The 27,149-nt window shown below is 38.8% G+C and overlaps 1 protein-coding gene across 1 annotated transcript in view; it reads right to left on the bottom strand.

The window, feature by feature from the left end:
- pear1 (platelet endothelial aggregation receptor 1) overlaps window positions 1-27,149 on the bottom strand; it is a 61,449-nt gene that overhangs the window by 23,099 nt on the left and 11,201 nt on the right. Inside the window, exons 2-5 of the mRNA XM_008430708.2 lie at window positions 8,735-8,845; window positions 6,628-6,729; window positions 6,448-6,548; window positions 1,936-2,028 (exon numbers count right to left, since the gene is read on the bottom strand). Of these exons, the coding sequence (XP_008428930.1) occupies window positions 1,936-2,028; window positions 6,448-6,548; window positions 6,628-6,729; window positions 8,735-8,841 (403 nt within the window). The 5' untranslated portion in view covers window positions 8,842-8,845. The remainder of the gene's footprint in view (window positions 1-1,935; window positions 2,029-6,447; window positions 6,549-6,627; window positions 6,730-8,734; window positions 8,846-27,149) is intronic.

Genomic DNA, 27,149 nt, shown 5'->3' with positions numbered 1-27,149 from the left:
GTGGGTTAGCAGTGCTAGCCAACAGATGAGGTCATCCAGGACGTGATGCTATGAAATATCGTCGCTACGGTTAGCATGTCATGATGAGACTCATACAGCATCAGTCTTCAGTCAGAGGCCCTGTGTTTATTGGAACACTGACTGCTACTGGAGGTCGTCAACAGCATCACCAACCGCAGTGAATCTCTGAAGATACTTGGATGATCTGACAACATTTAATTCCCCCTTGAGATAAATAAAGAACTTCTGCACTGAATTTGGGAGAATTTTAAGATTGATCCAAAGCAGAATTTGCATAAAAACTCACAATAATTCCCTCTGGCATAATTAATTAAACCCTCAGGGTTTTATCTTGGCTGGTTTGCTCTCGAATACGAGCTCCATAAACGATCCTCGGTGCTGGTTTGGTGAGCGACGCGACACTTCCAAGCTTTACACCATCTCTCCGTTTCCAAAACGCGTTTTATTGCTCGTAAAGCAGAGCACACTGTGGCCACGTCTTAAATCTTCACCACGTATGAAAACATGGGGACCCTCTCCTCTTTCCCGCAGCCAGAGAAGTGAAACACGCAGGCAAACAGGAAGCGTCGGCTCGTATTCGGGCGAAAACGTTACAGAAGAGCCGAGGAGAAAACGGAGACGCAGAACGACAAGTTAAGTGAGGGTTTGGAAGGCGGAGTAAGAGGAGAAGGAGAGTGGGGTCACATTTTCCATTTCCCCTCCTCCCGCTACACGCTGCAGCTAATTTGAGAGTTTTGCAAAATAATGGGAGAGGGGGAAAAAAGAGAGAGAAACCAGAGGAAAGAGAAACGCAGTGTACTATTGACCCAGCTGACTGAGGAGAAAAGGTAGTGGAAAACTTCATTTCCAGGAGGGAAACATCATCCTGTGGAAAACGTGGCTGTGGGTCAGAGCTGAGCGTTACATAACCGCCACACATTCAGCCTTATCCTCTACAATACCCTAAAAACTGGCCTATTTTTACAGTTTATTCTGAGCAGAGGAGTGAATTAAAGAGTTTCATAACATGAACGGAGCGCTGGGTGGTTCATGGCGTCATGCTCCCCTGCTGCTTTCCAACAGAAAACCTCCTGTTGGGAAGTGATGGATGCAGGAAGCTCCACTTGGCTTGTTTATGTTGGTTTTACCTGTAGCTGAGTTTCCATTTCATATTTGTAATTTGTTTCCATTGATCATATAATCACACGATTTGACATTTCAAAACTAAATTTGCTAAATGGAAACCAGTTTTGACAAAATCTCATTTGTCGATGAAACGTTTTGGTGACAGGATGGGGTGTTTTCTTTGGCCCCATCGAAATGGGTTCATTTTTCTAAACTTGCAATGGAAACAGTTTTTGGCACAATTTCACAACCGGATGTTGCTACTGCCAGAAACCACAAAGAAGACGACAGGAAGTAGCTGGAGGATGATGGAGCAGAATGTTTTTTAATGACTTTTCACGTGAACAAAACTTATTCATGTGTGATTTTAGTTGAGTTTCTACTTAATGGAAACGCTGCATCTGCAAAATTGTGTTTTTTTTATGTTAGCCAAATAGTAGTAGTTTTTTTTTTTCCATCCAAAAACGAAACTTTTTATTAGGATTAAATTCCCAAAGATTTGCTAGAAAGAAACTTGGAAATTTCTTGTTAAAAATGTTTTAATTTTTTTAATGATTTTTATGTTTGGAAATTAAACTAAAACAATTGTTTCAAATATTTCCAAGATTAATCTCAATATTTCTGAGTTTTTTTTTTTTTATTTCACTTATAAATTTCTGATTTTCCTAGAAAATTTCTGAAGTTTTTTGGCAGAAATGTACTTTTTTTCTAGTAAACTATCATAAATTTTAATTTCCATCAAGTAAATTTATTTCCTAATTGTCAAATTATGCAGTCATGTGTCCAAAAAATCTTAAAAATGAGCCTCACAGCTGGAGCAGTCGTCGCCTCGCCATCCTCTCTCACACTGGCAGCGGTTGGGAGCGACGCAGCGGCCGTGGACGCACTCCTTACTGCAGTGAGCTGTCGATCAGAAACACACACATCAGTGATTTAATACGTTTCATTTTTAAACCATCACACAGCAATGTAATGGAAATTTATTTCTAATTCAGCATGAGGCGTTGCAAAAGCTGCACGGAGACGAGAAGCAGCATTTAATCCCTACAATAATAGATAAAAGAATAAAAATATGTATTATTATTCCTCAGTGGGATGCGAGAAAAATACATTTTACTCTTTATTTCATCTAAACAAAGCTGTCAGAGCTGCTAATATTACTAGATCTTTAAAGAAAAAGACAACTTATAATGTTTTATAGTAAATTTGTTGTTTTGAAATGAAGAAAAATGTAAGACGTTTGTGAAAAGAGGATGGATAAATTCTCTTTATGGGGAAAATTACAGATTAAAATGTCAATCTGCTGAGGAAAAATGTTGCAATTATTCCATGATAAAAAATAAAAAGTGATTTAAAGATGCATTTTTGTTGGTTCTTTGCTTTGCAGGTTGGTTCTCCGTTACCGTTTTTGTCCATTTCACTTGAAAATGTCGGTAAAGTCGAGCTGCTCAAATTTGTTTTTAAAGCCTGTAACTCTGCTGACGTAAACATTTGTGTTGTAAATGTATTTTATGAATAAACTTCGACATTTTGTCTCTTTCTGAATCGTCTTTGTGAGTAAAACAAATCTGCTGGAAGCGAAATTAAACTTCCTCACAAACGTTCCTTTCACAAACATTCAGCAGATGATTATTCACCACAAATCTGTATTTGGTTTCTTGCACAACAACAATTTCACTGATTATTTTCTCCCTTTTCCTCGCCAGCCTGTGGAAACGACCTCTTGACGTGTCATCAGACCTAAGAGGTAAGTGTGATTACATGTAATTAGACGTGTTTGGAATAATTAAAAGTGCTGCTTTCTGGAGAAGATGACACGTTGCGAGCCTGGCTTCTCATTCGAAGCGTTTATGTTTGAGGACAAAGGAAACGGAGTCGGGTTGAAGCTGCAGCCCAGACCGTCTCTGCTTTTCCTCACAGCGTTTTCCACTGCAGAGCGGAGAAACGCCGTTTTTACCGTCCAGATCTTCAAATCTAGATGCTTCACGGGCCGATCTGACTGGAATGTGGAAACATGGTGGTGGCAGCATCATGCTTTGGAAGGACTGGACCAATGGCAGAAGAAGAGTTTTAATAGTTTGGGGTTTTTCATTACAGTTTAGATTTATTTTATTGTGACTTTTTGTATAATCTTTGGAAAATATTCGACTTTTCAAATCCAGAAATTTCTAAGTTTTTGTCAAAAAGATTTCTGAGATCATTCTTAACAAATTTATTTTAGTTTTCAGGCATAAATTTCCTTGATTTTAACTTAAAAATAACTTTCAGTAGCATATAGGAACTTGTTTTAAATCAATAATTCCTTAAAATTCCTTGTTCTATTGGTACATTTATAACGAGACATTTTCCCAAGTGAGTTAATGCAACTGGCAATATAATGTCTGTAAATGTAAAATGTGCTAAAAATATAATTATTATTATTAGTTCTTAGACATATCCAGATTTATAAGTACAGTTGTACAAGTTAAAATAAAACCAGAACTGTGTATATGAATAATTATTATATTATSTGCTTATTCCATATGATAAATTTACTCTAGAATTTGATGCTTTTGTGATCTTTATTATATTTTTGTAACTGAATGATACCACAATTATCTAAATTGTGGCATCATTGTGTTTTAGGWTTTTACTCTTTTTGATTTTTTTAAAGAATCTTGGCCTCCACAGMTAATCTGTAGAAAATCTGTATAAAAATGTCTGTGTGGGAGTTGTGCCYCYTTYGCCCCCCTTTTGGCTACGCCCCTGGAAGAAAAGCTCTCTGCTTTGAAAAAGTCCTGAATCAAAACCTTGAGCTTTGCAARCGGTGAAGCTCCAGTCCTTAAACTCTCAAAGATGCTTAGCTGACAAAATCTGAGTGACTTACGTGTAAAGAAAGCCAAACTCATTTGATATGTTTTAGTTTGAATTTCTGAAGGTTTGGTGAAAATCAAACCCATAATTTGGCTTATTTATGTCCCACAAACTGCGCCGGTTCACAGTGGGGGGAAAGAAAAGCAGCTTTCTATGAAAATGAGATGTTTCAGTGAAAAACCACAACAGCCATAAGCAGTTTGCTGTTGCAGCTAATTGCTGCAGTGTTGAGTGTTTTCCAACAGATTCATCGACATCCAGACTCGGGTCACAGAATGATTCTCATCCATTAGCAGAGAAATCAAAAAAGCTGCTCTGATGACAAAGTGGAAAATATTCAGGACTATTATTAGAACCCATTTGGGAATAAGTTCAGAAGGAGGGAATAATTTGTTCTTGTACCCGATCACAGCACAGAGAGGAAAACAATCTGTTCCCTGCTGACATGAAAAATATTTACAACACTTAAAAAAACATTGAAGACCACTTTGTAGCTTGTATGGAAGTTAAAGTTACTGCTTTTCAAAATTAACTAGTAACCTAATCTGACACATCTGGATCTGTTTCAAAAAGAGGAATTTATGCAAACACACACTGATCACCCAGAAGTCACTCAGATTTTGTCAGCTAAGCATCTTTGAGAGTTTAAGGACTGGAGCTTCACCGCTTGCAAAGCTCAAGGTTTTGATTCAGGACTTTTTCAAAGCAGAGAGCTTTTCTTCCAGGGGCGTAGCCAAAAGGGGGGCAAAAGAGGCACAACTCCCACACAGACATTTTTATACAGATTTTCTACAGATTAGCTGTGGAGGCCAAGATTCTTTAAAAAAATCAAAAAGAGTAAAAWCCTAAAACACAATGATGCCACAATTTAGATAATTGTGGTATCATTCAGTTACAAAAATATAATAAAGATCACAAAAGCATCAAATTCTAGAGTAAATTTATCATATGGAATAAGCASATAATATAATAATTATTCATATACACAGTTCTGGTTTTATTTTAACTTGTACAACTGTACTTATAAATCTGGATATGTCTAAGAACTAATAATAATTATTATTATTATATTTTTAGCACATTTTACATTTACAGACATATTATATTGCCAGTTGCATTCCATCCAGGGTTTTGCAATTGTTTTTGTGGTTATTTGCAATCAAAATCAGAGTTTTGGTGCTAATTTAGAAATATTTGCAAGGGATTTTGCTACATTTGTGCTTAAGTGTGACTTTTTGTTACTTGCCAAAACAAACGACAAGTTGAGATCAAGTTAGGCTGAGAAGTAGAAAAAAGAAATACCACAACCAGCTAATTTTGATATAAAAGCTAAACCTAATTGATTTAATGGCGTGAATTAAGGTTAAGCGACATGCTGGTGACAGCACACATGTTAGCATAGTAGCTAACAGAAGCTAAAGTGATCAGACTAAATGCAAAGTGATTACTGGTCAACATGGCAGTGAAAGCTAGCATGCTATTGACAGAATTAATGTCAGCATTAGCATTTTAGCTAGTGATAGCTTTTACAAGGTTTTTTTTTCCACACTGCATGGCTACCTTTAGCTTTTTAGCTAATAAATTGCTGTGGTCTTCTGCATCTATTATTTTCTGTCATTTGTAATTTTTGTTTTTTTTTTTTAGAAAAAAAGAAGGGGAAAAAAATCCATTGAAATTGGATCTAGTTTTAAAAACTATGATTTTATTTTCAAACCACACCGCCCAACCCTAAAGAAAAGGAGAGTTACTCTTAGCCAACATCTGACTGATAGCATTTACACTAATATTAGCTTTAAGATTATCTTTTTATACTGAAACGAGTATGTTAGTGTAGGTCAACGTACTAGTGATAGCCGTCATGCTAATGTTAGCATGTGAGCTAAAATGAGATCATGTTAGTTAATTTTGATACAAAAGCTACTCCTAACTGACTTAATAGCATGCTTTAAATGTATTCAACATGTTCCCTAACTTTAACACACGTGGGAAACTCCATCTAAGGCTAAATACCAGCATGAGACCAACAGTCAACAAACAGGGAAAATAGAAAATAACTTTGAAGAGAGAGTTCAAGAGGACGTGAAACCCGTCTTGAACTCTCTCAAGAAGGGTTTCTATTTACAGCATTTTAGCTAACATTCGTTTTTCAGCTAGTTTTAACCTAAAGGCTAAACTGAACAGACTAAATGCAAAGTGATTACTGGTCAACATGGCAGTGATAGCTAGCATGCCATTGACATAATTAGCATTTTAGCTAATTTTAGCTTTTACATGTTTGTTTCACACTGCATTTTAGCTTTTTAGCTCATGAACTGCTGTGACATTACAGTTTGACAAAGTTCTGCACTGATTATTTTCTGTCATTTGTAATTTACTTATTGCAAGAAAAGAAACGAGGAGAAAAAATTTAAATCTGGTCTGTAGAAATCAGCGATTTTATGTTGAAGTCGTCGTTGGTGTTCCACTCACGAACACATCGGCCTCCGCTCTCATAGTAGCCTGGACAGCAGTGGTACCGCCTGCGGTGCTCGGTCTTCACCGCCTGCCTGTACGCCGTCTTATAGGTGATCCTGAAAGATTCCCACAGTCAGTCAGACAGGAAGCCTGGACATAAAGACCGACAGTCAGGGGCAGGAGGCGAAGCAGAACCTGTGACGGGAGCATCTGTAAGACGTCCGGGGGTCCGAGCACGGCTCCTCCGTCACATGGTCGTAGGGGTGAGAGTAGGACTCCTTCACCGAGGTGGTGTAGCTGAAAGGCAGAAAAACAAGCAGAAAATGGGATTAAAGAAGCAGTCGGGGTTAACTGAGGAGCTATGAGGCGGAAAAGTCAGCCATTTTAATCCCCTGCTGCGCCTTACAGAGCTAATAAATAACGCAGATGCTGTCATTTTCCCCAAAATGTTCAAATTGGTGAACAGACTACAGGTTCAGACGTTTATGTCCCAAAAGATTCACTGTTGTCCTGATTCTGGTGACCCAGTAGTCACGCCTCAACCTCAACCGGAAAATATTCAGTTAAACGGGAAAATGTATCCACATCTGCTGGTTGAATTAGGGGCAAAACGTCTGACACGACTCCCAGATGATTTTGATGATCCTCATTTGTGGCTTTCAAAGGAATAATTCAATAACCGTCCAGGATGGATTTTCAGAAAATGTTAATAAATCACGCAAGTCGCGCCTGGAGGGTGTTTTATTTACGCTCATCAGCCCATTAAAAGGTCACGAAGCAAAGGTTAACGATAATAAACCTTTCTCTAAATGAGAATATTTTTATAGGATTCCAAGACTTTCTGTGGAAAACAAACATGGGACTAAAACAGAGAGAAAATGTTTAATGTCAGCATGAACGTGTTTTATTCTTGTGATTTTCACAAAAGGGAAAAAATTAAAAAAATGTCTATAAAATTAAATGTTTTATGAATAATACGTGACCATTTTTTAAAATTATGTTGTACGACAACATATCAGGGCCATTGCAGAACAAAAGGAAGCAAAAATAATTTCCAAAAATAATCAAAACATCCATCCATCCATCCATCCATTTTCTTGCACCCTTTTTCCCTCAGTGGGGTCGGGAGGGGTGCTGGTATCTCTCCAGCTGGCGTACCGGGCGAGAGGCGGGGTCACCCTGGACAGGTCACCAGTCTGTCGCAGGGCAACACAGAGACACACAGGACACACAACCATGAACACACACACTCACACCTAGGGGCAATTTGGAGAGACCAATTAACCTAACAGTCATGTTTTTGGACTGTGGGAGGAAACCAGAGAACCCGGAGAAAACCCACCATGCACAGGGAGAACATGGAGACTCCATGCAGAAAGACCCCAGGCTGGGAATCGAACATTTTCTGATTAATCTCAGAAATTTCAGATTTTTTGTTCTTGTAAATTTTTGAATTTGTTGCTCTGAAATTTTCTTTCCTTATCAAGAAAATTTCTTAGATTAAACTCAAAATTACTGATGTTTCTTGGTGGAAAAATCCTCTTTTTTTCTGTCTAGATTTCCAAAAGTCAAACATTTGACACAAAATTTCTTTTTGGAGAATTTAATTTTGAATTTTCCAGACAGAAACCTTGAAATTTCTGAGTTCAAAGGTCAAAAACTTTTGACTTTGGACTAAGATACTCATAGGTTTCTTAGTTTTTTTCTGAAGATTAAGTTGAAAATTTCTCAACTATGTTTTTCTAGCAAATTTTTAAATTTTTCAAACTCAGAAATTTTCTCTTTTTTTTCCCAAGAAAATTTCTATTCTCAAATTTTCATTTTTTTTCTTTCAAATCTCTCGAGTTTTAAAGTTCAAAAATGCCATTGTGTCTAGATTTTTTATATATATTTTCTATATTTTTTTAGATTCAGTTTCCAAAGTTAAACATTTTTGATTTTCAAACTCAGAAATGTCCTTGTTTCTTAGAAAGTTTTTTAGTGGAAACTTATTTCTCCTCTTTTTTATCCACAACTTGGAAATTTCGGAGTTTGAAAAGTTGAAAAACTTTTGACTTTCAACCTCTGAAATTTAAATATTTTTCTGTAAAATTTCAGTTTCAGTTAGAAAAAACCAGAAATTCTTGTGTTAATCTCAGAAACCTTCAAGGAAAAGCAGTTAAAATGTGAGTTCGGTGGAGAGAGCTGGTGATCGGAGGCCCTTGGAGTCCATTAAACGATCCCACTGGAAACGTGCAGCTCAGGAACGGTGGAAAGCAGCAGCCGCGCAGAGCCGTAAACATGCCGGCGCGTTGGGCCTCACCTCTCCCACAGGCTGCAGGCGTTGGGGTCTCTGGGGTCCAGGGAGCTGCTCAGTCCAATCAGGAAGCCAAAAAGCTGCAGGGCTGCAGAGGAGCTCAAAGCCTGCATGGTCCTGAGGGGCGAATGAAAGCAGAGACGCTCAGAGACGACTGCAAAACCGCTCGGCTCGACGGCACGAGGTGAAAAACGGTTTCATGGTTTTAACAGATCCTGCTGTACTTTCAGGCTGCATCAGTGTCCCTCAAGGATCGACTTAAACACAGATAATCCCAATAAGTTGGAGGAAACTTTCACTCAGCAGTGACCAGAGTTTGGTAGTAACCAGCTACGTTTACTCAGATTTACTTTTGCTTGAGTAACTTTAGGAAAAAATGCATTTAATGCTAATTATCCTTCATTGAAAGGATCTAGTTGAGAGCAAAGATCCAGACTGAAGACTTTATGCATCCAGTTTTTGGTAGAGAAAAACGAGAAATCGTACAGAGATTATAGAGTTTATTATGTGATTAATTAGTTTGTTGAATAAACAACGAGGATGTTTCTCGAGTTTCCAAAGTCAAACATATTTGACTATTGAAATTCCAGAATTTTCCTTATTTTGAAAATTTCTGACAATCTCAAAAAATTACTCCAGGAATTTTTTTTCACTTTTGCAGCTCAGAAAGGTTTCTTGTTTCTCTGAAGGAAAATGTTGGGATTAATCTGAAAATATTGTTGTTTTTCTTTCAAATTTGAGACTTTTCTAGTTCAGAAGTCACCTTGCTTCTTCTAGGAAGTTTCTAGGCCCGAGTATGAGCCGTTTATCGTCCGCCATATTGCCTGGCCCTGCTTTTACCTGAACATGTTGAAGTCGTGCTGAAATGTTTGGGAACTCAGAATGGAAAATATCCACAACTGCTGATCTGCAGTCAGGCTTTTAATTCGTCATGAGTAACGATTCTGTCTGTGTGATTAATGGAAAGGTTTATTGTACTGGTTCTGTTTACCAACAATATAAAGTTAAGGCTGCCCTCCTGCCTATAAAGGAAGTTAATAAAAGTCGTGCAGAGGAGAAGCGAGAAGCCAGAACCGAATGCAGCCCCCAAAACGTAAAGCTGAGGCTCAGCCGACACAAGAAAGAAAGAGAGAGAGAGAGAAAGAAAGAGAGAGAGAGAGAGAGAGAAAGAAAGGGACCGGACTGCAGAAATGCGACTCCCAGCATCATTCTGACCCCTCTGCACCAGAGCGAGGGGCCGCCGCGCTCCACAAACATCTGGATCTGATCAGGGAGCCAGCCAAGCACAGCAGCCCAGCGCAGGGACTCTGTCAGGCTCTCAGGGAGCAGCAGGGAGCGCAGCTTTCCCCGAAACGTCATATTCTGTCATTTCCAAACATATTCATCATATCTGGCCGTATTCCGTCATAATATTTCACCATCTTCCATAATAATCCACCATATTCCATCATAATCCACCATAATCCATCATCATATTCTGTCATATCCAAACATGTACATCATATCTGACCGTATTCCATCATAATATTCCACCATGTTCCATAATAATCCATTATATTCCATCATAATCCAACATATTCCATCCTAATCCATCATAATATTCCATCATAATCCAACATATTCCATCCTAATCCATCATATTCCATCAATATATTTTGGTATTTACTTTGAGTTTAAATATTTTCTGCTATTTCTGCACAGTAAATATGTATTTTACTAAAGAAACCAAATGAATCATATAAATAAATGCAGCAATTTTAAAGATGCAGTTTGTAACTTTTATCAAAAATATGTTTCTTTACATATTTGTTAAATCTTTCAACATGTTTATGAGATAATCTGAGAAAAGATCGATCATTCAACAATTTAATCAGTTTATTTTTTACATTTGAAGCTGAAAATCTCCCATTTAGAAACATTTTGAAAGGCGTTTCATTCTTTTCCTAAATATATAAATGCTAGCAGATTACCGCCTGCACGTTGCCAGGCATGTTTCTGAACATGTAATCCAGATGGAAACAAAGCCCAGGCTGGTAAACATTAACTTCTAATTAGGTTCCTTCATGCTTGGACTGGGCCACGGAAAGACGTTGCTGTTCCCCAGCAGCCTCCGACGCGATCCGAGTCCACCGTAAAGCTCCACGGATACAAAACTACACCACCTGAACCGCATCCAGGAAGGCTGCGTTGCCATGGCGATCACCGTGAGACACTTCCTGATGTATCTGGACCGACTCAGGGATGAAAAAAAAAAAAAAAAATTACCTCAGATTAATGTGGCATCTTGACTCCAAATGCTTAGATGTGGAGATCTTTTTGATGTTTGCACATTTAATATTTACGTTGTAGAAACTTAAAAAGTGTTTTTTTCTATAATCATTGTATGTTTTAGCTAATTAACTCTAGTAACTAACTGAATTACATTAATAATCTGTTTAATCTACAAAAAATTAAATGTTAATTTTGAACAGCAGTGGAATGTATAAATTACGTTTAATATTTTCAAAAACAAATGATAGTTTTTGCAGTATTTGGATGCCATATTACCATATTATGTCCATTGCAATATTGTTCTGTTTGTAGTTTTAGAAAATAAATGTGATTATCCTCGCATATTGATGCTATAAAAGTGATTCTGTTTGATGGTTTCCGAAGGTTTCTGTGAATTAAACAAAATATTTATGTTTCCCGTTTTACAGTGTGATTTTCATGTAAACTTTATGGCCGTTTTTTTTACAGTGTATGAACATGAAAAGTAGATGGAAAGAAAAGCCGTCAGTTCTGATCGCCTTTCACATGAAAAAACCTTTTTCTGCGTTTCGCTGGTTGCTTTGAAAGAAAACGCCGATAAACGGCCATGTTTCTTCCACTTTCAGTCCGTCTGTCCCGCCCCGTCCCGTCTGTCCCGTCCCCTCATGTCCCCTCCTGTCCCCTCATGTCCCGTCCCGATATGATGGAGTGTCGTTTGTCGACGGGTCATTTTTTCCAAACTGCTCCGGGAATCGTCGTCGCAGCAGCTCGGAAAATGTTGGCGACGCTTTCCGGAATAAACTTCATGATTCACTTCATAGCTTTTTATAGACGCAAAGATATTTTAACACAAAGCCTCGATGTTTTCTCTAACCAAACCCACGACTTTTATTAAGCAACAACAACAAAAATAGTCCGTGGTCTCAGATTTGTTTCCTGACGTTTTCTGCTCGTTTTGTATCCGTTTTATCTCTTCTTCTCACTTCAACACTTTTGTCTGTTAAACTTTTAATTTCCCTCCTGAACATTAATGTAGATCAGGGGTCCCCAAACTTTTTCCTGTGAGGGCCACATAACTTTTCCCTTCTCTGGTGGGGGGCCAGAGTCAGTTTGTAACAGAAAAAGTGTGACGATTGCAGGAGTGCCTAAATCTAAAAATGTATTGTTTTCTAGAAAGCACAATCAAATAACATTGTCTGGGTTCTTCACAGAAGAAATCCAGGAAATAACACTTTTTATGAAATAAATACCGTATTTTCTGGACTATAAGCCTCAGATATCTCTACCGCTCCAGGTTTTCCACAATGATGCAGCAGCAGTAAAGGGGGATGGACACCCAAAATCTGAGTCATAACAGGTCAATTGAATATCACATTTATTATGGTTGAAAAAGAAAAAGTTGCCAAGTTTAGATTTAACTGAACTGATTACGGTAGTTTCCGAATGGKAAYTGTAACAGTAAAAGTGCTGATCCTTCGTGTTGCTACTAGCATGTGCTAAATGAAAATGGGCGCTTTCTTCTTCTTCTTCTTTAGGTTTCATCCATTATTGTTGCACTACTGCCATCTACTGGATCCTAATATCTATACCTCAAATTCTCATAATGATCCCAGTATTATTTAAAATACGAAAAATCTTCTTTTTCCCCTCAATGCTATTTAACTGATCAACAACATTCTCAAATTTCAATTTCCTATGAAAACCTAATTCCGTTTTAATGGGCGCTTTCTTCTTTTATTTCCAATTTTGACTTCCAATAATTCACTTCCTGCTAAAGAGCCCCCTGGTGGTGGAAGAAAAATCCACATATAAGCCGCATGGTACAAAGCTTAGGAAAAAAGTAGCGGCTTATAGTCTGGAAAATACAGTATATGAAAAAAAATCTGAATGCTCTCTGGTGTTATTCAGGGGGCCGAATGTGGAGGCGGGCCGAATGTGGAGGCGGGCCGAATGTGGAGGCGGGCCGGATCCAGCCCGCGGGCCGTAGTTTGGGGACCACTGATGTAGATGAATCCCTCTGCCTCCTCTCTTGACCTCTGACCTCCTGATAAGTAATGGCTCCAGATTAGTGTTTCCTGATAATTACCTCCAGCGCAGCTCGAACACTTCCTGACATTTCCTCCAGTTTTGGTGAAGAAACGTTTAAACTAGCTGGATAAGTAGAGCAGGCGTCCCCGCGCTCCGCGCTGCGCCTCGTTCATCAGGTCTCTCGTTTGTGGAGGAACATTTTTCCTTCCCGCTTCATGTTTACATTTAGAGCAACTGCCTGGAAAAAGCATGGAAAATTTGCTGAAACCAGAGGAAAATTTGCCTGCGGCTTGATGAATAATTCATGTCTTTAATATTTGTAAAGTCAGTGGTTCAATTCCCAGCAGAGACGCTTGGGAAAAAGATGTTTAAGGATCATTTCATGTTTGTTTATTGTCTAATGGCGTTAGAATCTCAGAGGATCAGGAACTGATTCGTATTGATTCGTTCAGGTAACATATAAAACAAATTAAACTACATTTACATCCAGTTTTGTAGTGTTTTTCAATCTGTCATCTAATTATCCTTCATACTTACGTAAACTCGTTAACACCAGTGGAAATAAAATCTTAATGGCAGATTTAACTTAACCACTTTATACCTAAACCTAAAAAGAGAACCAGTTTAACAACTTAAATTAAAACTAAGGAAACAAAATAACTTTAAAACATGGAGTTTGGAGGTTTTAGATAAATTATCAGCTTCATTCTCAGTTTTAAACCTTTTTCACACAACTTTCCTGTTTTTTTAATATTATGTGATCGTTGCACTCAATTTATTCATCTATCCATTAATGCGTTTAACACCAAAAGCAGGAAGTTTGTCATGTTATTCATTTGCATGGAGGTTTTAAATAAATTATCTGCTGTGTCGTTTGCGATTTCAAACCTTTTTGAATGTAAAAACATTTAAAATGTCCACCTTTCATTCATCCTGTTATCCAACTGCAGCACTAATGTGATGATTTCTACGCACTGGGTCAGTTTTTCAGTCTTTCTGCATGTAGTTTGCATCCATCCGACTTTCCGACAGACAGTTTGTAATATAAGGTTATGTGATTTTATTCAGTTGTGCGTTTTATCTGAAGGTGTTTGATGAAATGCGGTGATGAATCATGAGCAGATCGGATCGTGGTCCAGTGACTGTGATCCGGGTCTTTGGTTCTTTGTGGTTCTGACTCAACAGGAATGTTGTTCGTCACGAAACTCCGACCACAGACGGCGTTCACTGATCAACCGCAGCGTCACGCCCGTTTCCCATCAGCCACTGGGGCTCATCTGCCGAGGGTCGGGGAGTTCGTAACCGGCTGTCCAGCAACCAATCAACCAATCAATGAAGTTTATTTGTCAACGCATTTCAGCAACAAGGCAGTTCAAACTGATTTACATCATAAAAACACAAGAAAATACAAAAGAACCAAAAATTGAAGCGTTACATTTTGCCAGGATCGTCACGCATCAGATTATTGATTATTGATTCATTTATAATGTTTCAAAGGAAATTCTAAACAGCTGGGATTAAAGGATCTCAGTGTTTCGGCTGTTTTTTAGGTTTCTGGAAGTTTGCTCCAGATTTGTGGAGCAGAGAAGCTGAATGCTGCTTCTCTTTGATTTTTGAAACTTTCTTGAAAATTTCTGAGATTAATTTCAAAATTTTTAGTTTTTTTCTAGCAAATTTGAAACTTTTCAAGTTCTGAAATATCTAAGTTGGGGTTTTTTCTGAGAAAACCTCAGCAATTTAGTTTAAATATCTATCAGAGACAGATTATTTGTCCCTCTTAAAATCTGTTGGTCTTTTTAAAGCTGCAGTATGTAACTTATTAAAAATATATTTTTTAAATATTAGTTTGAACCGTCCCCATGTCGTGACTGTATGGTGCGAGTCAGACAATCTGAATTTGCAGTTCCTCAGTGATACCTAGAAACAAACAATCAGAGCCAGGAGGCGGGTCTTAGTGCTGTCAATCACCCTTTGTGTGCCTCTGCTGCTAGCAGATCCTGTTGTGAATGCTAAGGCTAGTTAGCTATTATGGTGGATGAACATCCATCCGTCCATCTTCTTTACACCCTTGTCCCTCAGTGGGGTCAGGAGGTGCTGGTGCCTCTCCAGCTAACGTACCGGGCGAGAGGCGGGGTCACCTGGACAGGTCGCCTGGACAGGTCACCAGTCTGTCGCAGGGCAACACAGGACACACAACCATGCACACACACACTCACTCACACCTAGGGGCAATTTGGAGAGGCCAATTAACCTGACAGTCATGTTTTTGGACTGTGGGAGGAAACCGGAGTACCTGGAGAAAACCCACCATGCACAGGGAGAACATGGAGACTCCATGCAGAAAGACCGGGGCCGGGAATCGAACCCAGAACCTTCTTGCAAGGCAGCAGCTCTACCAACGGCGCCACTGTGCAGCCGGTGGATGAACAATAATTCTCTAATGGTAAGTTGTTTCTCCACCATTAGCACATTTAGCAGTGAGTACAGGAGAATGATTGACAGCGCCAAGCCCCTGCTCCTGACTCTAATTGGTTGTTTTTGGCCCATTTCTTCAGACGGGGGACGAAATCAATCGTTTCACAGATTATCTGTCTCATACCAACAGAAAACATTTTTATTTATAAAAGTTACTGCAGATTTATCTCTGATCTTTCCAAACTGAACAAACACATCAGGGGAATTCAAACGTTTTGTCATGCGAGTCAAAAGTATTCATGGGTCAATAAATAAATAAAATGAAGCAAGTAAAGTAGCCTTTTTGCTTTTGTTGTTTCTGTAGGAAAATTATGTGTTATAGATTATTTTGAGCTCGATTGAACAAATTTATTCTGTGCTATAAAAGCAGAATTTGAGTCTCTTTCTTTCAAAACACTTGTTTTATTTTGCCAAATTTTAAATTAGCTGGACGCTGATGTGGTTTGCAGTGATGTCAGCTTTTCTGTAAAAGTTTGGTGGTAAAAATACGACTATTTTCTGTTTTATGCAACTTTTCCACCTCATGAAAAAAAGGTCAGCAATAATAATTTGACCCTGATTAAATATAGAAAGCGCCAATGTCCACACAAACAGAGTTCAGTGGCTGATTATCACTGACTGAAGAACTTGTTTTCACGATGGGGACCGAAACCGAAGATCTTCTGGCTCTGATTAGCGTCTTTCTCTCTCCTGCCCGCCGCCAGGACTCAATTCAGTGGCTGGCACAACCGGCTGGGAGATTTCTGCCACAAAAACAACACTTTATAGGCACAGACATGTGGCTTTTATTAAGAGGACTCATCAACTTCAGCCACCACTTCATTGGACTGGGGGTAAATATTTTTCATTACCTTCCCTCTGTTTTAATTGCCCTTTATTAGAAAAGGGCTTCAAACCGCATGGGAATTCTTAAACGCTGAGAAATGCAGCTTAATGAGTGCAGACGGAGTTGTTTTACAGTCGGCTGGTGTTTGGTTTTACCTGCAGAGGTGGGAAGGCGTCTGGAGCTGCAGGTGTTCACACCCACGTTTTGGTTTTTTAAAGAGAAGCAGCTTCTCCAACGCTGCATGCAGGAGCAGCCATTAAATCCTCCAAAATTCATTCAAAAAGCCTGAAACTCGGCGAGGTATCGCCAACTTTTCCAGTCCCTTTTGATGCTTTGAGTCACGCAGTCACACCTCCACAAAGTTTGGCTTCAGATCGGTGGAAAGCCTCCATTGTAGCAGCTCTGGGGTATTTTTAGACGCGTTAAGTGATGAAAACAGCAGGGCAGTCCCGCTTTGATGTGGCTCCATCAACCAATAGAAAATGAGCGAATAACCGCACACACACACACACACACACACACACACACACACAGAAATGTGTTGAAACATTCAAACAAGCTCCAAACATTCAGTCTTAACAGGGACTGATGGTGAATTTTCATGTTTTTGAGACGATTACACTTCAAACTAATTCTATTTTTACACTGAAAAACACAAAATCCTACCAAGTATTTTTGCTTTAGTTGGTTTAACATTTGAAATAAGGCAAAACTAACTTAAAAGTAACTTTTCAGTAAGATATAGCAGCTTATTGTAAGTCAGTACTTCCTTAATATTGATGAAAAAGTACTAGTTCCACTGGAACATTATTTCACTTATAATGTACAAAACATATCTTGTAATAGATGAAATAATTTGCTAATGGAAGTACAACTTTTTCATAAATATTAAGGACATATTTACTTTAAACAAGCTCATATTTATTGCTGAAAACTTACTTGCAAGTTAGTTTTGTCTTATTTTAAATACTAAAAGATATTTGCGGTAGAAATCAGACCAAAGAACTCTGAAAGATTTTGTGTTTTTTCAGTGTAGAGTCTGTCAGAAATGTTCTGTCCAGGTCGAAGGAATCGACTCGTGTTTACGCACACGGCTGAGTCTGAATGCGACGATCCGTCTAGAACCGCACAGAAGATATTCAGCTAATGTCGAAAAAGCACAATTTTCTTATCCGTTAAATAAAAAACGCGATTACAATCATATTTGAATAAGTTTGTTCATGCGATAGGTCATTTATAAACAAGCAGCACCATGGTCCTAACCACTTCCTTTTGTCTTCTTTGTCGTTTCCACCAGTAGTAACATCCTGTTGTTGATTATTACTGCTGTGATGCAGAAAAAGTTTCCATTGCAGCTGAAAAACCACCTCATCCTCTAACAAAACATTTTATCAGAAAATGTCTTTAAGTAAAATTATTTTTGTAATTCCAATTTGCACAAATGTGACGATAATGACGTGTAACTTTTATTTGTAACGCTGCTACTTTGACAATCAAAACGATGTTTTTCTCCACTCAGATCCATTTTGTGAAATCGCGTTTCTGAACTTTTTCTCCACGGTTGCCGTTGGTAACCACCAGGAAGTCCTTTCCTCTGATTGCTGAATGAGGGCAGAATCTGAAATGTGCGCTAACTTTGAGGCTCGGCTCTGTTTATAAAGCGGAAATCGCCTCCTGGTGTTTTTGCGTTTGGTTTTTATAAATCAGGATTTTCTTTGTTGTGCATCATTTTTGGTTTTTGGTCACATGTAGAGTTTCAGTATATATCCTACACAATGTTTTATGAATGAGACCCCAAGCCTTTGAAATAAACACCAAAGGAGCTCATCAGACAGCTGCATGTTTTACCAAAATTAGCCTCTTTCATCGCTCACATTTTCACCCAAACAAGCCAAAACGAGGCTGAACTTGATTAAGATGAAGTTCTGGTTTTGCACGCCTTCTCTGCTGCAGTCTGATGCGTTCCTCATGTGAAATGGTTGGACGACTTCTGGGACTTTAAGTCTGATAACGTCAAAAATGAGCAGAGAACTCAGATTTTTCATTTAAATTGAGTCTTAAATATGATTCATTCTACAAAATAAACCATTTTGACTCGTCGCCTGGTTTTCTATGTTTGTGCAATAATAAATACGTCAAACTTTTACTCTCATTTAATAATCTTAGCCAAAAAAAACGTATTTTGTAATCTTAAAAACAACATTAGATGATACTTAAAAAGCAATTTACCTATTGAAAAAGTTTATACCAAACTGGCTTTGCAGTAAAACGTACGTTAAAAACAGAAGAGATACTTTTATGAACATATATTAGAGAAATTATCGTATAAACAGCTGTTAAACTGTTAATTATGGTCAGTATTGCACAAAGTATATTTATTTTGTCTGAATTAGGGATTTACGTTATAAATGCATGAACTAGGATGAAATGGTCTGATTTAACGACATTGACTTTGTTCATGACGCTTTAAAAACAATAATTTAAATTCTAAAATGAGACATTGGAGTCGATCGATATTTATATAAACTCTAATCAGAGTTTACATAAATAGATCTGAACTGGACCAGTTTATCTGGTAATCTGTACTGAGATTATATCTGTGGTAATTTGGTTTCATTCAAATACAAATAAGATGATCTGCAGGTAAAGAGCAAATCAGATTACCAATCCCATTTAATCTCATTCTGTGACATAAATACTGCAAAAATGTTTAAATTGAATTAGTTTTATCTTATTTTTAACTGTTTGTATTATAGAACCAGATGAAGAAGGATTGATAATCTCAAATTAGCTCTAACTGTGGCTAAACTCATTTTTATTTTTCTGCACCTCCTCTGATAGTTGAAAAACAAAGAGATTAGGGAAACATTTCTAAGACACTAAAACATTTGTTGTTATTGAATTATTCATTCTTTCATAATTCCCCCTATCCTGGAATCAATATCTTATTATCTTATTATTAGTAATAAAGAGGGTTTGTCTAATATCTTGAAGGTAGATTGGAATAAAAAACATGAAATAGATCTAATTTATTCTCTCTGCAATGAAACGTTAGTTATAAAAAAACCTTTTTATTAGAACTGTTCGTACTGTCCCATAATTTTTATTTTTAGCCGTAAAAACAAGAACGACGCTGAACCACGTCCAAAAAATAACACCTGTTCCGGCGACTTCTCATACGAACTACAGAGCATCTTTCTTTCATTTCTCTCAGATTTTTCACCAATAATGCAGAAACGCTCCAGCAAGTCAAACAAACACGTCATCAAAACTGGTCAGTATTAAAAAATGAACGGATAAAAGAGGCTTTTTCAGAGCCTGGATTTAAAAAACAAACTCTGAAGCAAAGCAAACGTCACCGGTGGAACCGTTTCGGATCTTTCTCACCACAGGTTTCTGTTTGCTCTGTACGTTTCTGCACAGCTTCGGCGCTAATTAGGGAAGAAAATATTAGTCACAGGCTGGAGAGAAAAGTTCAACAGGAAGGAAAATTAAACTGAGTGGAAGAACAAGAATTAGTCGAGGTGTTGAAGGGAGCAGAAAGAAGCTGAAATACCAGCTGGAATAAAGTTCATTTATATGTCAGGCACAGCAAATCTTTAGTTTGAAAGATTTAAACATATTTTCCTTTTTCTTCAAAGCTTCTGCAATTAATAACCAGGAGCCTTTAAATACTTTTTCTGTTTGAACTGGTTAAAAACGCCTAAAATGGACACTGAGACCAAATAGTGGAGGTGAAATATTGTCGACCTTTGACTCCTCTGGAGTTATGAAAATGTTAACTGCAGCGATTCTGTGGATTCAGAGTTGGTCTGTGCTTCTCTGGAAAGAAGCAACCTGCAGAGCCGTAATGCGCCACGTAAATCCAGTCTTTATGGGGTAATGAATAAAAAGCTTGACGAGGATGAGAAACGACTTTTCAATTTTACCAAGTCGTTGTGTCAATTTATTATGTAAAGGAAAAATACAGTGGGAAAAAAAGCACAAATGGAAAAGAGTCAAGATAAAATGGGTCGTTTATCTGAGCTAACATGGCGTCCCTCTCAGAGAGCCAACATGGCGTCTCTCTCAGAGAGCCAACATGGCGTCCCTCTCAGAGAGCACACAGGGCGTCCCTCAGAGAGCCAACATGGCGTCCCTCTCAGAGCCAAGATGGCGTCCCTCTCAGAGCCAAGATGGCGTCTCTCTCAGAGCCAAGATGGCGTCTCTCTCCGAACCAACATGGCGTCTCTGATGGACGTTAAATTATCCAGGCTGCGAAGTGAAATAAATGTGACAGCGATCACCAATCATACACTTTTTCACCGAATTGGGTCGATTATGATCGGTGGCTGATCGATCGGCACACCTCTACAAGTTTTTACTAAATAAACAAAGTGAAAAATAATATAATTTGAAAGCAAATCAAAGCAGAATTTTTTTTACAGCAGAGTTGATAAAAATTACATTTCAAGAAGGTCTCTGAAACCAAAGTATCAATCCGATACTTATATTGATTTGGTATTGATATTTGGAATTGATTTCCTCACGTTAACCAGTAGTAGAAATAATATGTTGGTTGTTTTGAAAATAACAGCAAATTTCCAATGAAAGTAGATATTTTCATGTCCAAGACAGATTAGATCATCACATGCTGTCGTTTCTGTCATCTCTGGCTGATACTTTGGTTTTTAAAGCATCTTTTGTGTGTGTATTAATTTTGTTTTGATGCTTAAATTACTTAATTTGCATAATTTCAAATTGTGTTTTTGACATCATGACATTTGTTCCTTTTTTTTTTGGCCCGGTTAATTAGACGTATAGTAATTATAATTTCTCAGAAAAAGGCACAAACAAACTTAGATGAACTGTTGAACTTTATGCAGCACAAAGTCATAACATAGAGCTACGGAGGTACATTAGGGCCATTTTAGTTAGAGAAAAATTTAATTTCAAAACAACAAAAATCTCAGAAATTTTAATATCTCAAATTTTCTAGAAAACATTTGGAAATTTCTGAGTTTGCAATGTCAAAAATGCGTTTTTCCAGAAATGTTTTGACTTCACACTCAACAGTTCCAAGTCTTTTTTTTTTAAGATTTCTGAGATTTTTATGGCTGAAATAAACTCCTCTTCCTCCTCTTCTCGTCTAAAATGATCCTAATGCTCCGCCGTACAGAACGATGAGTGTAAAAAAACTAAATCCAGGTGGATTCAGTTGCTTTCAGATCCAACTTTAGCTGCAATAACTTCAAGTATTGGACTTTATTGGTCTCTCTTTTTAAATTAAAGCTTTAAAACTGTAGGCCAAACTTTTGTGTTTTTAAAGTAGAGTTAAATAATGGATTGATAATGTCTGTTATTTGTACAGTTTCTACAGGTTTCATCTTAAAAAATGTATATTTCAGAAAAGTTTTTCAAAGTATTCTGGCAGAAATGTTCTCCAACACAAGAGTAAAAATTCAGTTTAGATTAAATGTGTTTTCTGACTCTTACATAATTGCAACAGAAGAATGATATAAATTCATGTCATGGCTCTTGGGTTGGTTTTTGCCTCCTCATGCAGCTGCATGCTGACCTGATTTAATGAACCGCTGGTCCCTCAAGGGACCCAGAACCGCTGGTTAAACTCCATTAAAGAGCCATTAAAACTCAAGAAAACAGAAATAAACAATTGCTGCAGACATTTTTTCCAGGAGTTCATAAGAACTAAAGAAAATGTCCTCAAATTGAGAGCGAATCTGAGTGAAAGCAGCGTGGCTCCCTGCCAGCCCTCTGAGGCCCCTGAGTTGCAGATCTGATGCTTTGTGGCTCCCAACCTGGAAAAACCTCCAGCAGAAGACAGAAATCAGCCCAAACGTTTCCTGACAACCTGCTGGTCACAGTCGTCGTGATTAAAGCGAAGCTCTGCACCATTTCACTCCCAGCTGCCCTCTGAAGATGAGGAGCTAAGGAGGTTTAAACGATCGCCGACTGATCGGGATCAACATGCAAACCTGAAACTTTCCTGCAGCGCAGTCAACAGCCAAACATCCGCATGAAAAATCTGCAAATCTGCTAAAGAAGAAATCCATTAAGTGGCTCCAGAGCAGAAAAACTGGAATAAATTCCTGCATGTGACACATCGACCACAGCCTCACAAAACCCAGAGTAACTGAGTGCAAGACCCATAATCCTTTGCATCTGGGTTATCGTCTTGGCTCTTGGGACGGATTCTGCAAACCACTGTGAGGCTGGCACACGCTCTCCAGTTGCAGCAATGCTTCACGTCCAGCGGGTGGGGCGGGGGCCAAAAAGGGACCCCTAATGAGACTCTGGGGACGTGCAGAAAGTGCCACACCCAAAAAACAGCCCACATTAACAAAACACACCCTCAGATTTAATGACATTTGTCAATTTTCCACATTATTAACCCAAAATGTCAGAGCCTTCACGCACACGCTGCAGTGTTTATGACGAGGCTTACAGTAAGAGGTGGCACCCAAAGCAGAACCCCCACTCTGGAAAAAAGATCCTGAGTGGAAAAGTTTCAGACTGAAAGCTGCTGATGTTTTCAGGGGGAGTAGCGCGCCTGACAATCACAGATCCAGTGGAGGAGGAGGCGCAGGAGGCGCAGAGGCCTTTTGGCAGGAAGCGTTTCGCTGAGTGAGCGCCGCTATCTGCTAAACTAATGCCGAGTTCCTGAACTTTTGAACCAGAAAGACGCTCAATCTGTTGTCAAACGCTTCACACACTCACATCCACCGGGACTCGTTATCTGCCCCACCGGCTGCGTTTCCATTCACCTTCAAACGGCTCCAATTGGAACTACAGACAGAAATTTACTTAAAGGAAACAGCAATTAAAAAAAAAACATTTTTCAATGAAAAGTTTAGAGGTGTCTGCAGCTGCATCAGAATTAATGTATTTTGCAAAGCTGCAATGGAAACACTTTTTTGCATCACACGAGTCACATGATCAACAACTTCCTGTTACCACTGCCAGAGACGAAGAAGACGACAGGAAGTGGTTTGAAGATGATGTTTTTTGACTTATTGCTGAACAAACTTATTCACATGTGATTTTAATTGTGTTTCTTATTAAACGGAAATACAAAAATTGTGAAACAGCTTTTTTGACATTGGTGACATATTGACCAAGTTTGTGCGCCAACATTTGTTGATATTCTGCTTTTTTTCTAAACAGGTTGAAAAAACTTGAAGTATTTCTTTGGCCGCATTGAATTGATTTATTTTTCCAAAACTGCAATGGAAACACTTCTTTTGGATGATTAACAACCTGATGTTGCTACTGACGGAAACAACAAAGACGACGACAGGAAGTAGATGTCGACAGCGCAGAATGTTTTTTAATGACTTATGTGAATAAACTTATTTTCTTATGATTTTAATTGTGTTTCTAATTTAATGGAAACACAAAATTATGGAAACAATTGTGAAATAGTTTTTTTGACACTAGCGGAACATTGACGAAGATTTGTACACATTTGTAGCTGCATTTCCATTTCAAATCTTTATATTCTGTTTCTCACAATCGCTCTGTTTACATTAAATAAGAAGTTAAATTGAAATCACGTGTGAGTACGATTGTTCATCCGATTGCGCAGTTTGAAAATAAATCTGCTTCAACAAAACGTTTTGGCTTTAGGATGAGGCGTTTTTCTGGCCGCATCAAAATCGGTTTATTTAGCAAAATGCAATGGAAACACATTTTTGCATCACAAGTCACATGATCAACAGCTGGTTGTTACAACTGGCGGAAAAAACAAAGATGACGGCAGGAATTGCCGACATAAACAGCTCGTGTGGGGAAAAGGAAAATCAACTTCATATCAGTTTAAAAAGCTAATAAATAGATTCATAAACACAAAAAACGAAGCACATATGTTTGTTTTAGTTTTATAAATGCATGATATAGTTCCAGTTAGTTATAGTTTTTCCCCCCCATTAATTATTGTTTTTATTTATTTCAGTTTGTGAAAATCTTTTCTCAGTTTTTGTTATTTTGTTAGCTGCAGTAACTACAATAACCTCGTTGATGCTCCTTTTCTCCTGCTGGTTGTTTTTCCTGGAGATCGGCCAATGACGATCCAGATAGCAGCAAACAGGGTCGCCATGGCAACGCTGTTGTTTGGCGCCTCAGAAAGACTCTGTGTTAAATATTAGATAACAGAAGGCGCTGCAGCAAAACCGACGCAAGTCCGGCTGATTCTGTTTAGTTTAAAAGAAACGAGCAACTTTGTGAGGAATTTATCCAGCAGATCAACTGAAGTGGATGTTCAGTCGGGATTCAACTCCTGGATCCTGTGGGAAAACTTCCTCTTCCTGCAGACCATCAATCTGAATTGGACCAGATTGACGGGAGCTCAGCGGGGCAGGAGGAAGGAGTTTAGCTCCAAACGCAAACTTCCTTTAACTAACGGGGCATTTCCACAACCAGGGGCCAAATATTTACCCCCTTCACTGAAAAAAGTATTTTTGGTCTAGTTTGTAGCGCAAATATTTGTACCTTTAAAATAAGACAAAACTGACTTCAAATAACTTTTGAGCAAGAAATAGAAGCTAATTTTAAATAAAAGTAAATAAAAGTACTAGTTCCATTTTCAGATTTTTTTATGGACTAGTTTTATGCATAAGACCGTACTAACTCACCATTTTATTTTTGCCTTTATAATAATCTCTTGCAGTTTGTGGTTTTATAAGCACCACAGATTAAGTCAAAGAATCTGTTTCCATTCTAAATGTGTGCTAATCCTTATCAGTATTCTACCAATGGAGAAAAAAAAGACACGTTTTGCTGTTGTGCCGTTTCCACTAAATAAGAAACGCAATCAAAATAAGTTTGTTCGCACAATAAGTCATTAAAAAACACAAACACCGTCATCATCCAACCACTTCCTGTCGTCTTCTTCGTGGTTTCCGCCAGTGGCGACATCCGGCTGTTGACCAAGTGACTCGTTTGATATGAAAACATGTTTCCGTTGCAGTTTTTGCAAAATAAAGCAATTAAGATACTGCAAAAGAAAGAAAAAGTTACTCATCCTAGAGCCAAAACGTTTTTTGGAAAATGATTTTTTTCCAAATTCGTTTGTTTCTGTTATTTTCAAACTGTCAGATTATGCACTTATATGACCAATGGAAACAGTGACTGTTGAAATGCTTCTTATTCTTCCTAACTGCTCTATAAAGACACACAATAAGGATGTTGAAAAAACTTTAAAAGCTTCTTGATTTAGAGCAAAAACAACAACTTTTATCAGCAGCAGTTGCCCAACCAGGGAGTTTCTGAGCCAGAAATCAGTGAGTTGGCTTCGCTCTGACTTCTTTAACTCTCGCTGTGATTATCAGGATGAACAGATAGCATCACGCCGACCGGCCCTCCCTACAAGCAAACAAACCGATCTCCGAGGCCCAATAATGCAACACGGGTTAAAAGCGAGCGAGCGGATTTATAACGAGGTTTTTTACGGCTCTCTCTGGAGACTTTGATGAGAAAACAACAAACCAATCTTTGTTTTTTCACTCATTAAGTGTTGGGTTCTTGCAGATGTGCGATGTGATGTGGTTTACTCTGATACTCTGTTGTTTTCTCTCCATCTGGGCCTCTTCTCCCCCTCCGACACGTTTCAGCCTGCAGCTCAGTCGCGGCGCAAGCAGCTGCCTGGTCCTCCACTCTGCAGAAACCGCAGGCTGGATGGCTGCGGCTGCTCTGGTCAGAGCGCCACAAAAACCCAGAGCGAGATAAATCTCACCGAGCCGCTCACCTTCAGCGCGAGCCGGCCGCTTCAGAAACCCAAACTCCAGTGAGCGAGATGGTGGAAAACCCAAAATGGAGGCCCTGGCTGAGGTTTGAGAGGGACATGACCATACGGCGCTGTAATTATATGTGCTCTAATGCTCTGTGGATCACGCTGGCACGAGGATCCACGGAGTTCTTGTAAAATAAAAACACAAGCTGTCCACAAACTGTGACCAAAAACACAGCTTTGCATTGTGCTGCAGACTCACACAGCAGGAACGGAGCAGAGCGGCTCAGACATTACGGGCCAGCTGCTTGTAAGACAGATTAACGTGTGGGTCAGGGTTCACCACATCAGCAGGTTCATCACAAAATCACTGATATAAACCAGCAACCACCAACAGAGTTGGTTTTTACTGCGCTCAGGCACGTAAATGTCACTTATTTACCGATAAAAGCAAAGAACAGAGTCAGATTCAGCTCTCCTGTGGAAGCTGGATAAACGTCTAGTCATCCAACATGGCGGCTTCAGTCACAGGACCAGACCTGCACAAACTCTCACACCTTCTGATCCACTGGAGAAGGAATACATAGACCCCACAAGCCAGAACAGGAAGTGATCCGGCGCCATCTTGGTAGGCAAAGCATGGCTGAACCATGACCTCCACCCTTTCTGCAACAGAAAGATAAATGGCTGCCGTTGGGTTCGACCCGTCTGAGACGGAGAATGGAAACATGTCAGACGATGTGGAGAAGCTGCCTCCGATCTCACACTGCGACTTATTTCACTGCTTAGTGAACACAGAGTGTTTCATGGAGGAGCTTCAGGCCGTTTCAGTGTTTAGACGGCTTTAAAACTGGATGACGAGGTTCTGCAGAGAAACGTCATGTAGTAACAAACATGTAGGCTTCATGTGCGTCTCGGCTAAAAGACAGAAGCTTCGTCACAGGAGAGAATATCTAAACTCCCTCTAACATTTTGAATGTTTTTATAACTTTTTCACGTTTTATCCAAAGATAGTTGAGATGATGAGACAAAAACTGAACTTTGATGGAAGGAAGAGACTCGGTATGCTCCGCTTTCTGTGACAGGAGTTTTATTTTTACCCAGATCTCCGGCTGATC

This window comes from Poecilia reticulata, linkage group LG16, assembly GCF_000633615.1.
Source record: "Poecilia reticulata strain Guanapo linkage group LG16, Guppy_female_1.0+MT, whole genome shotgun sequence".
NCBI classification, from domain to species: Eukaryota; Metazoa; Chordata; class Actinopteri; order Cyprinodontiformes; family Poeciliidae; genus Poecilia; species Poecilia reticulata.
Note: the sequence above shows the minus strand (reverse complement) of the source record. Positions and strands in the feature narration are given on the sequence as shown.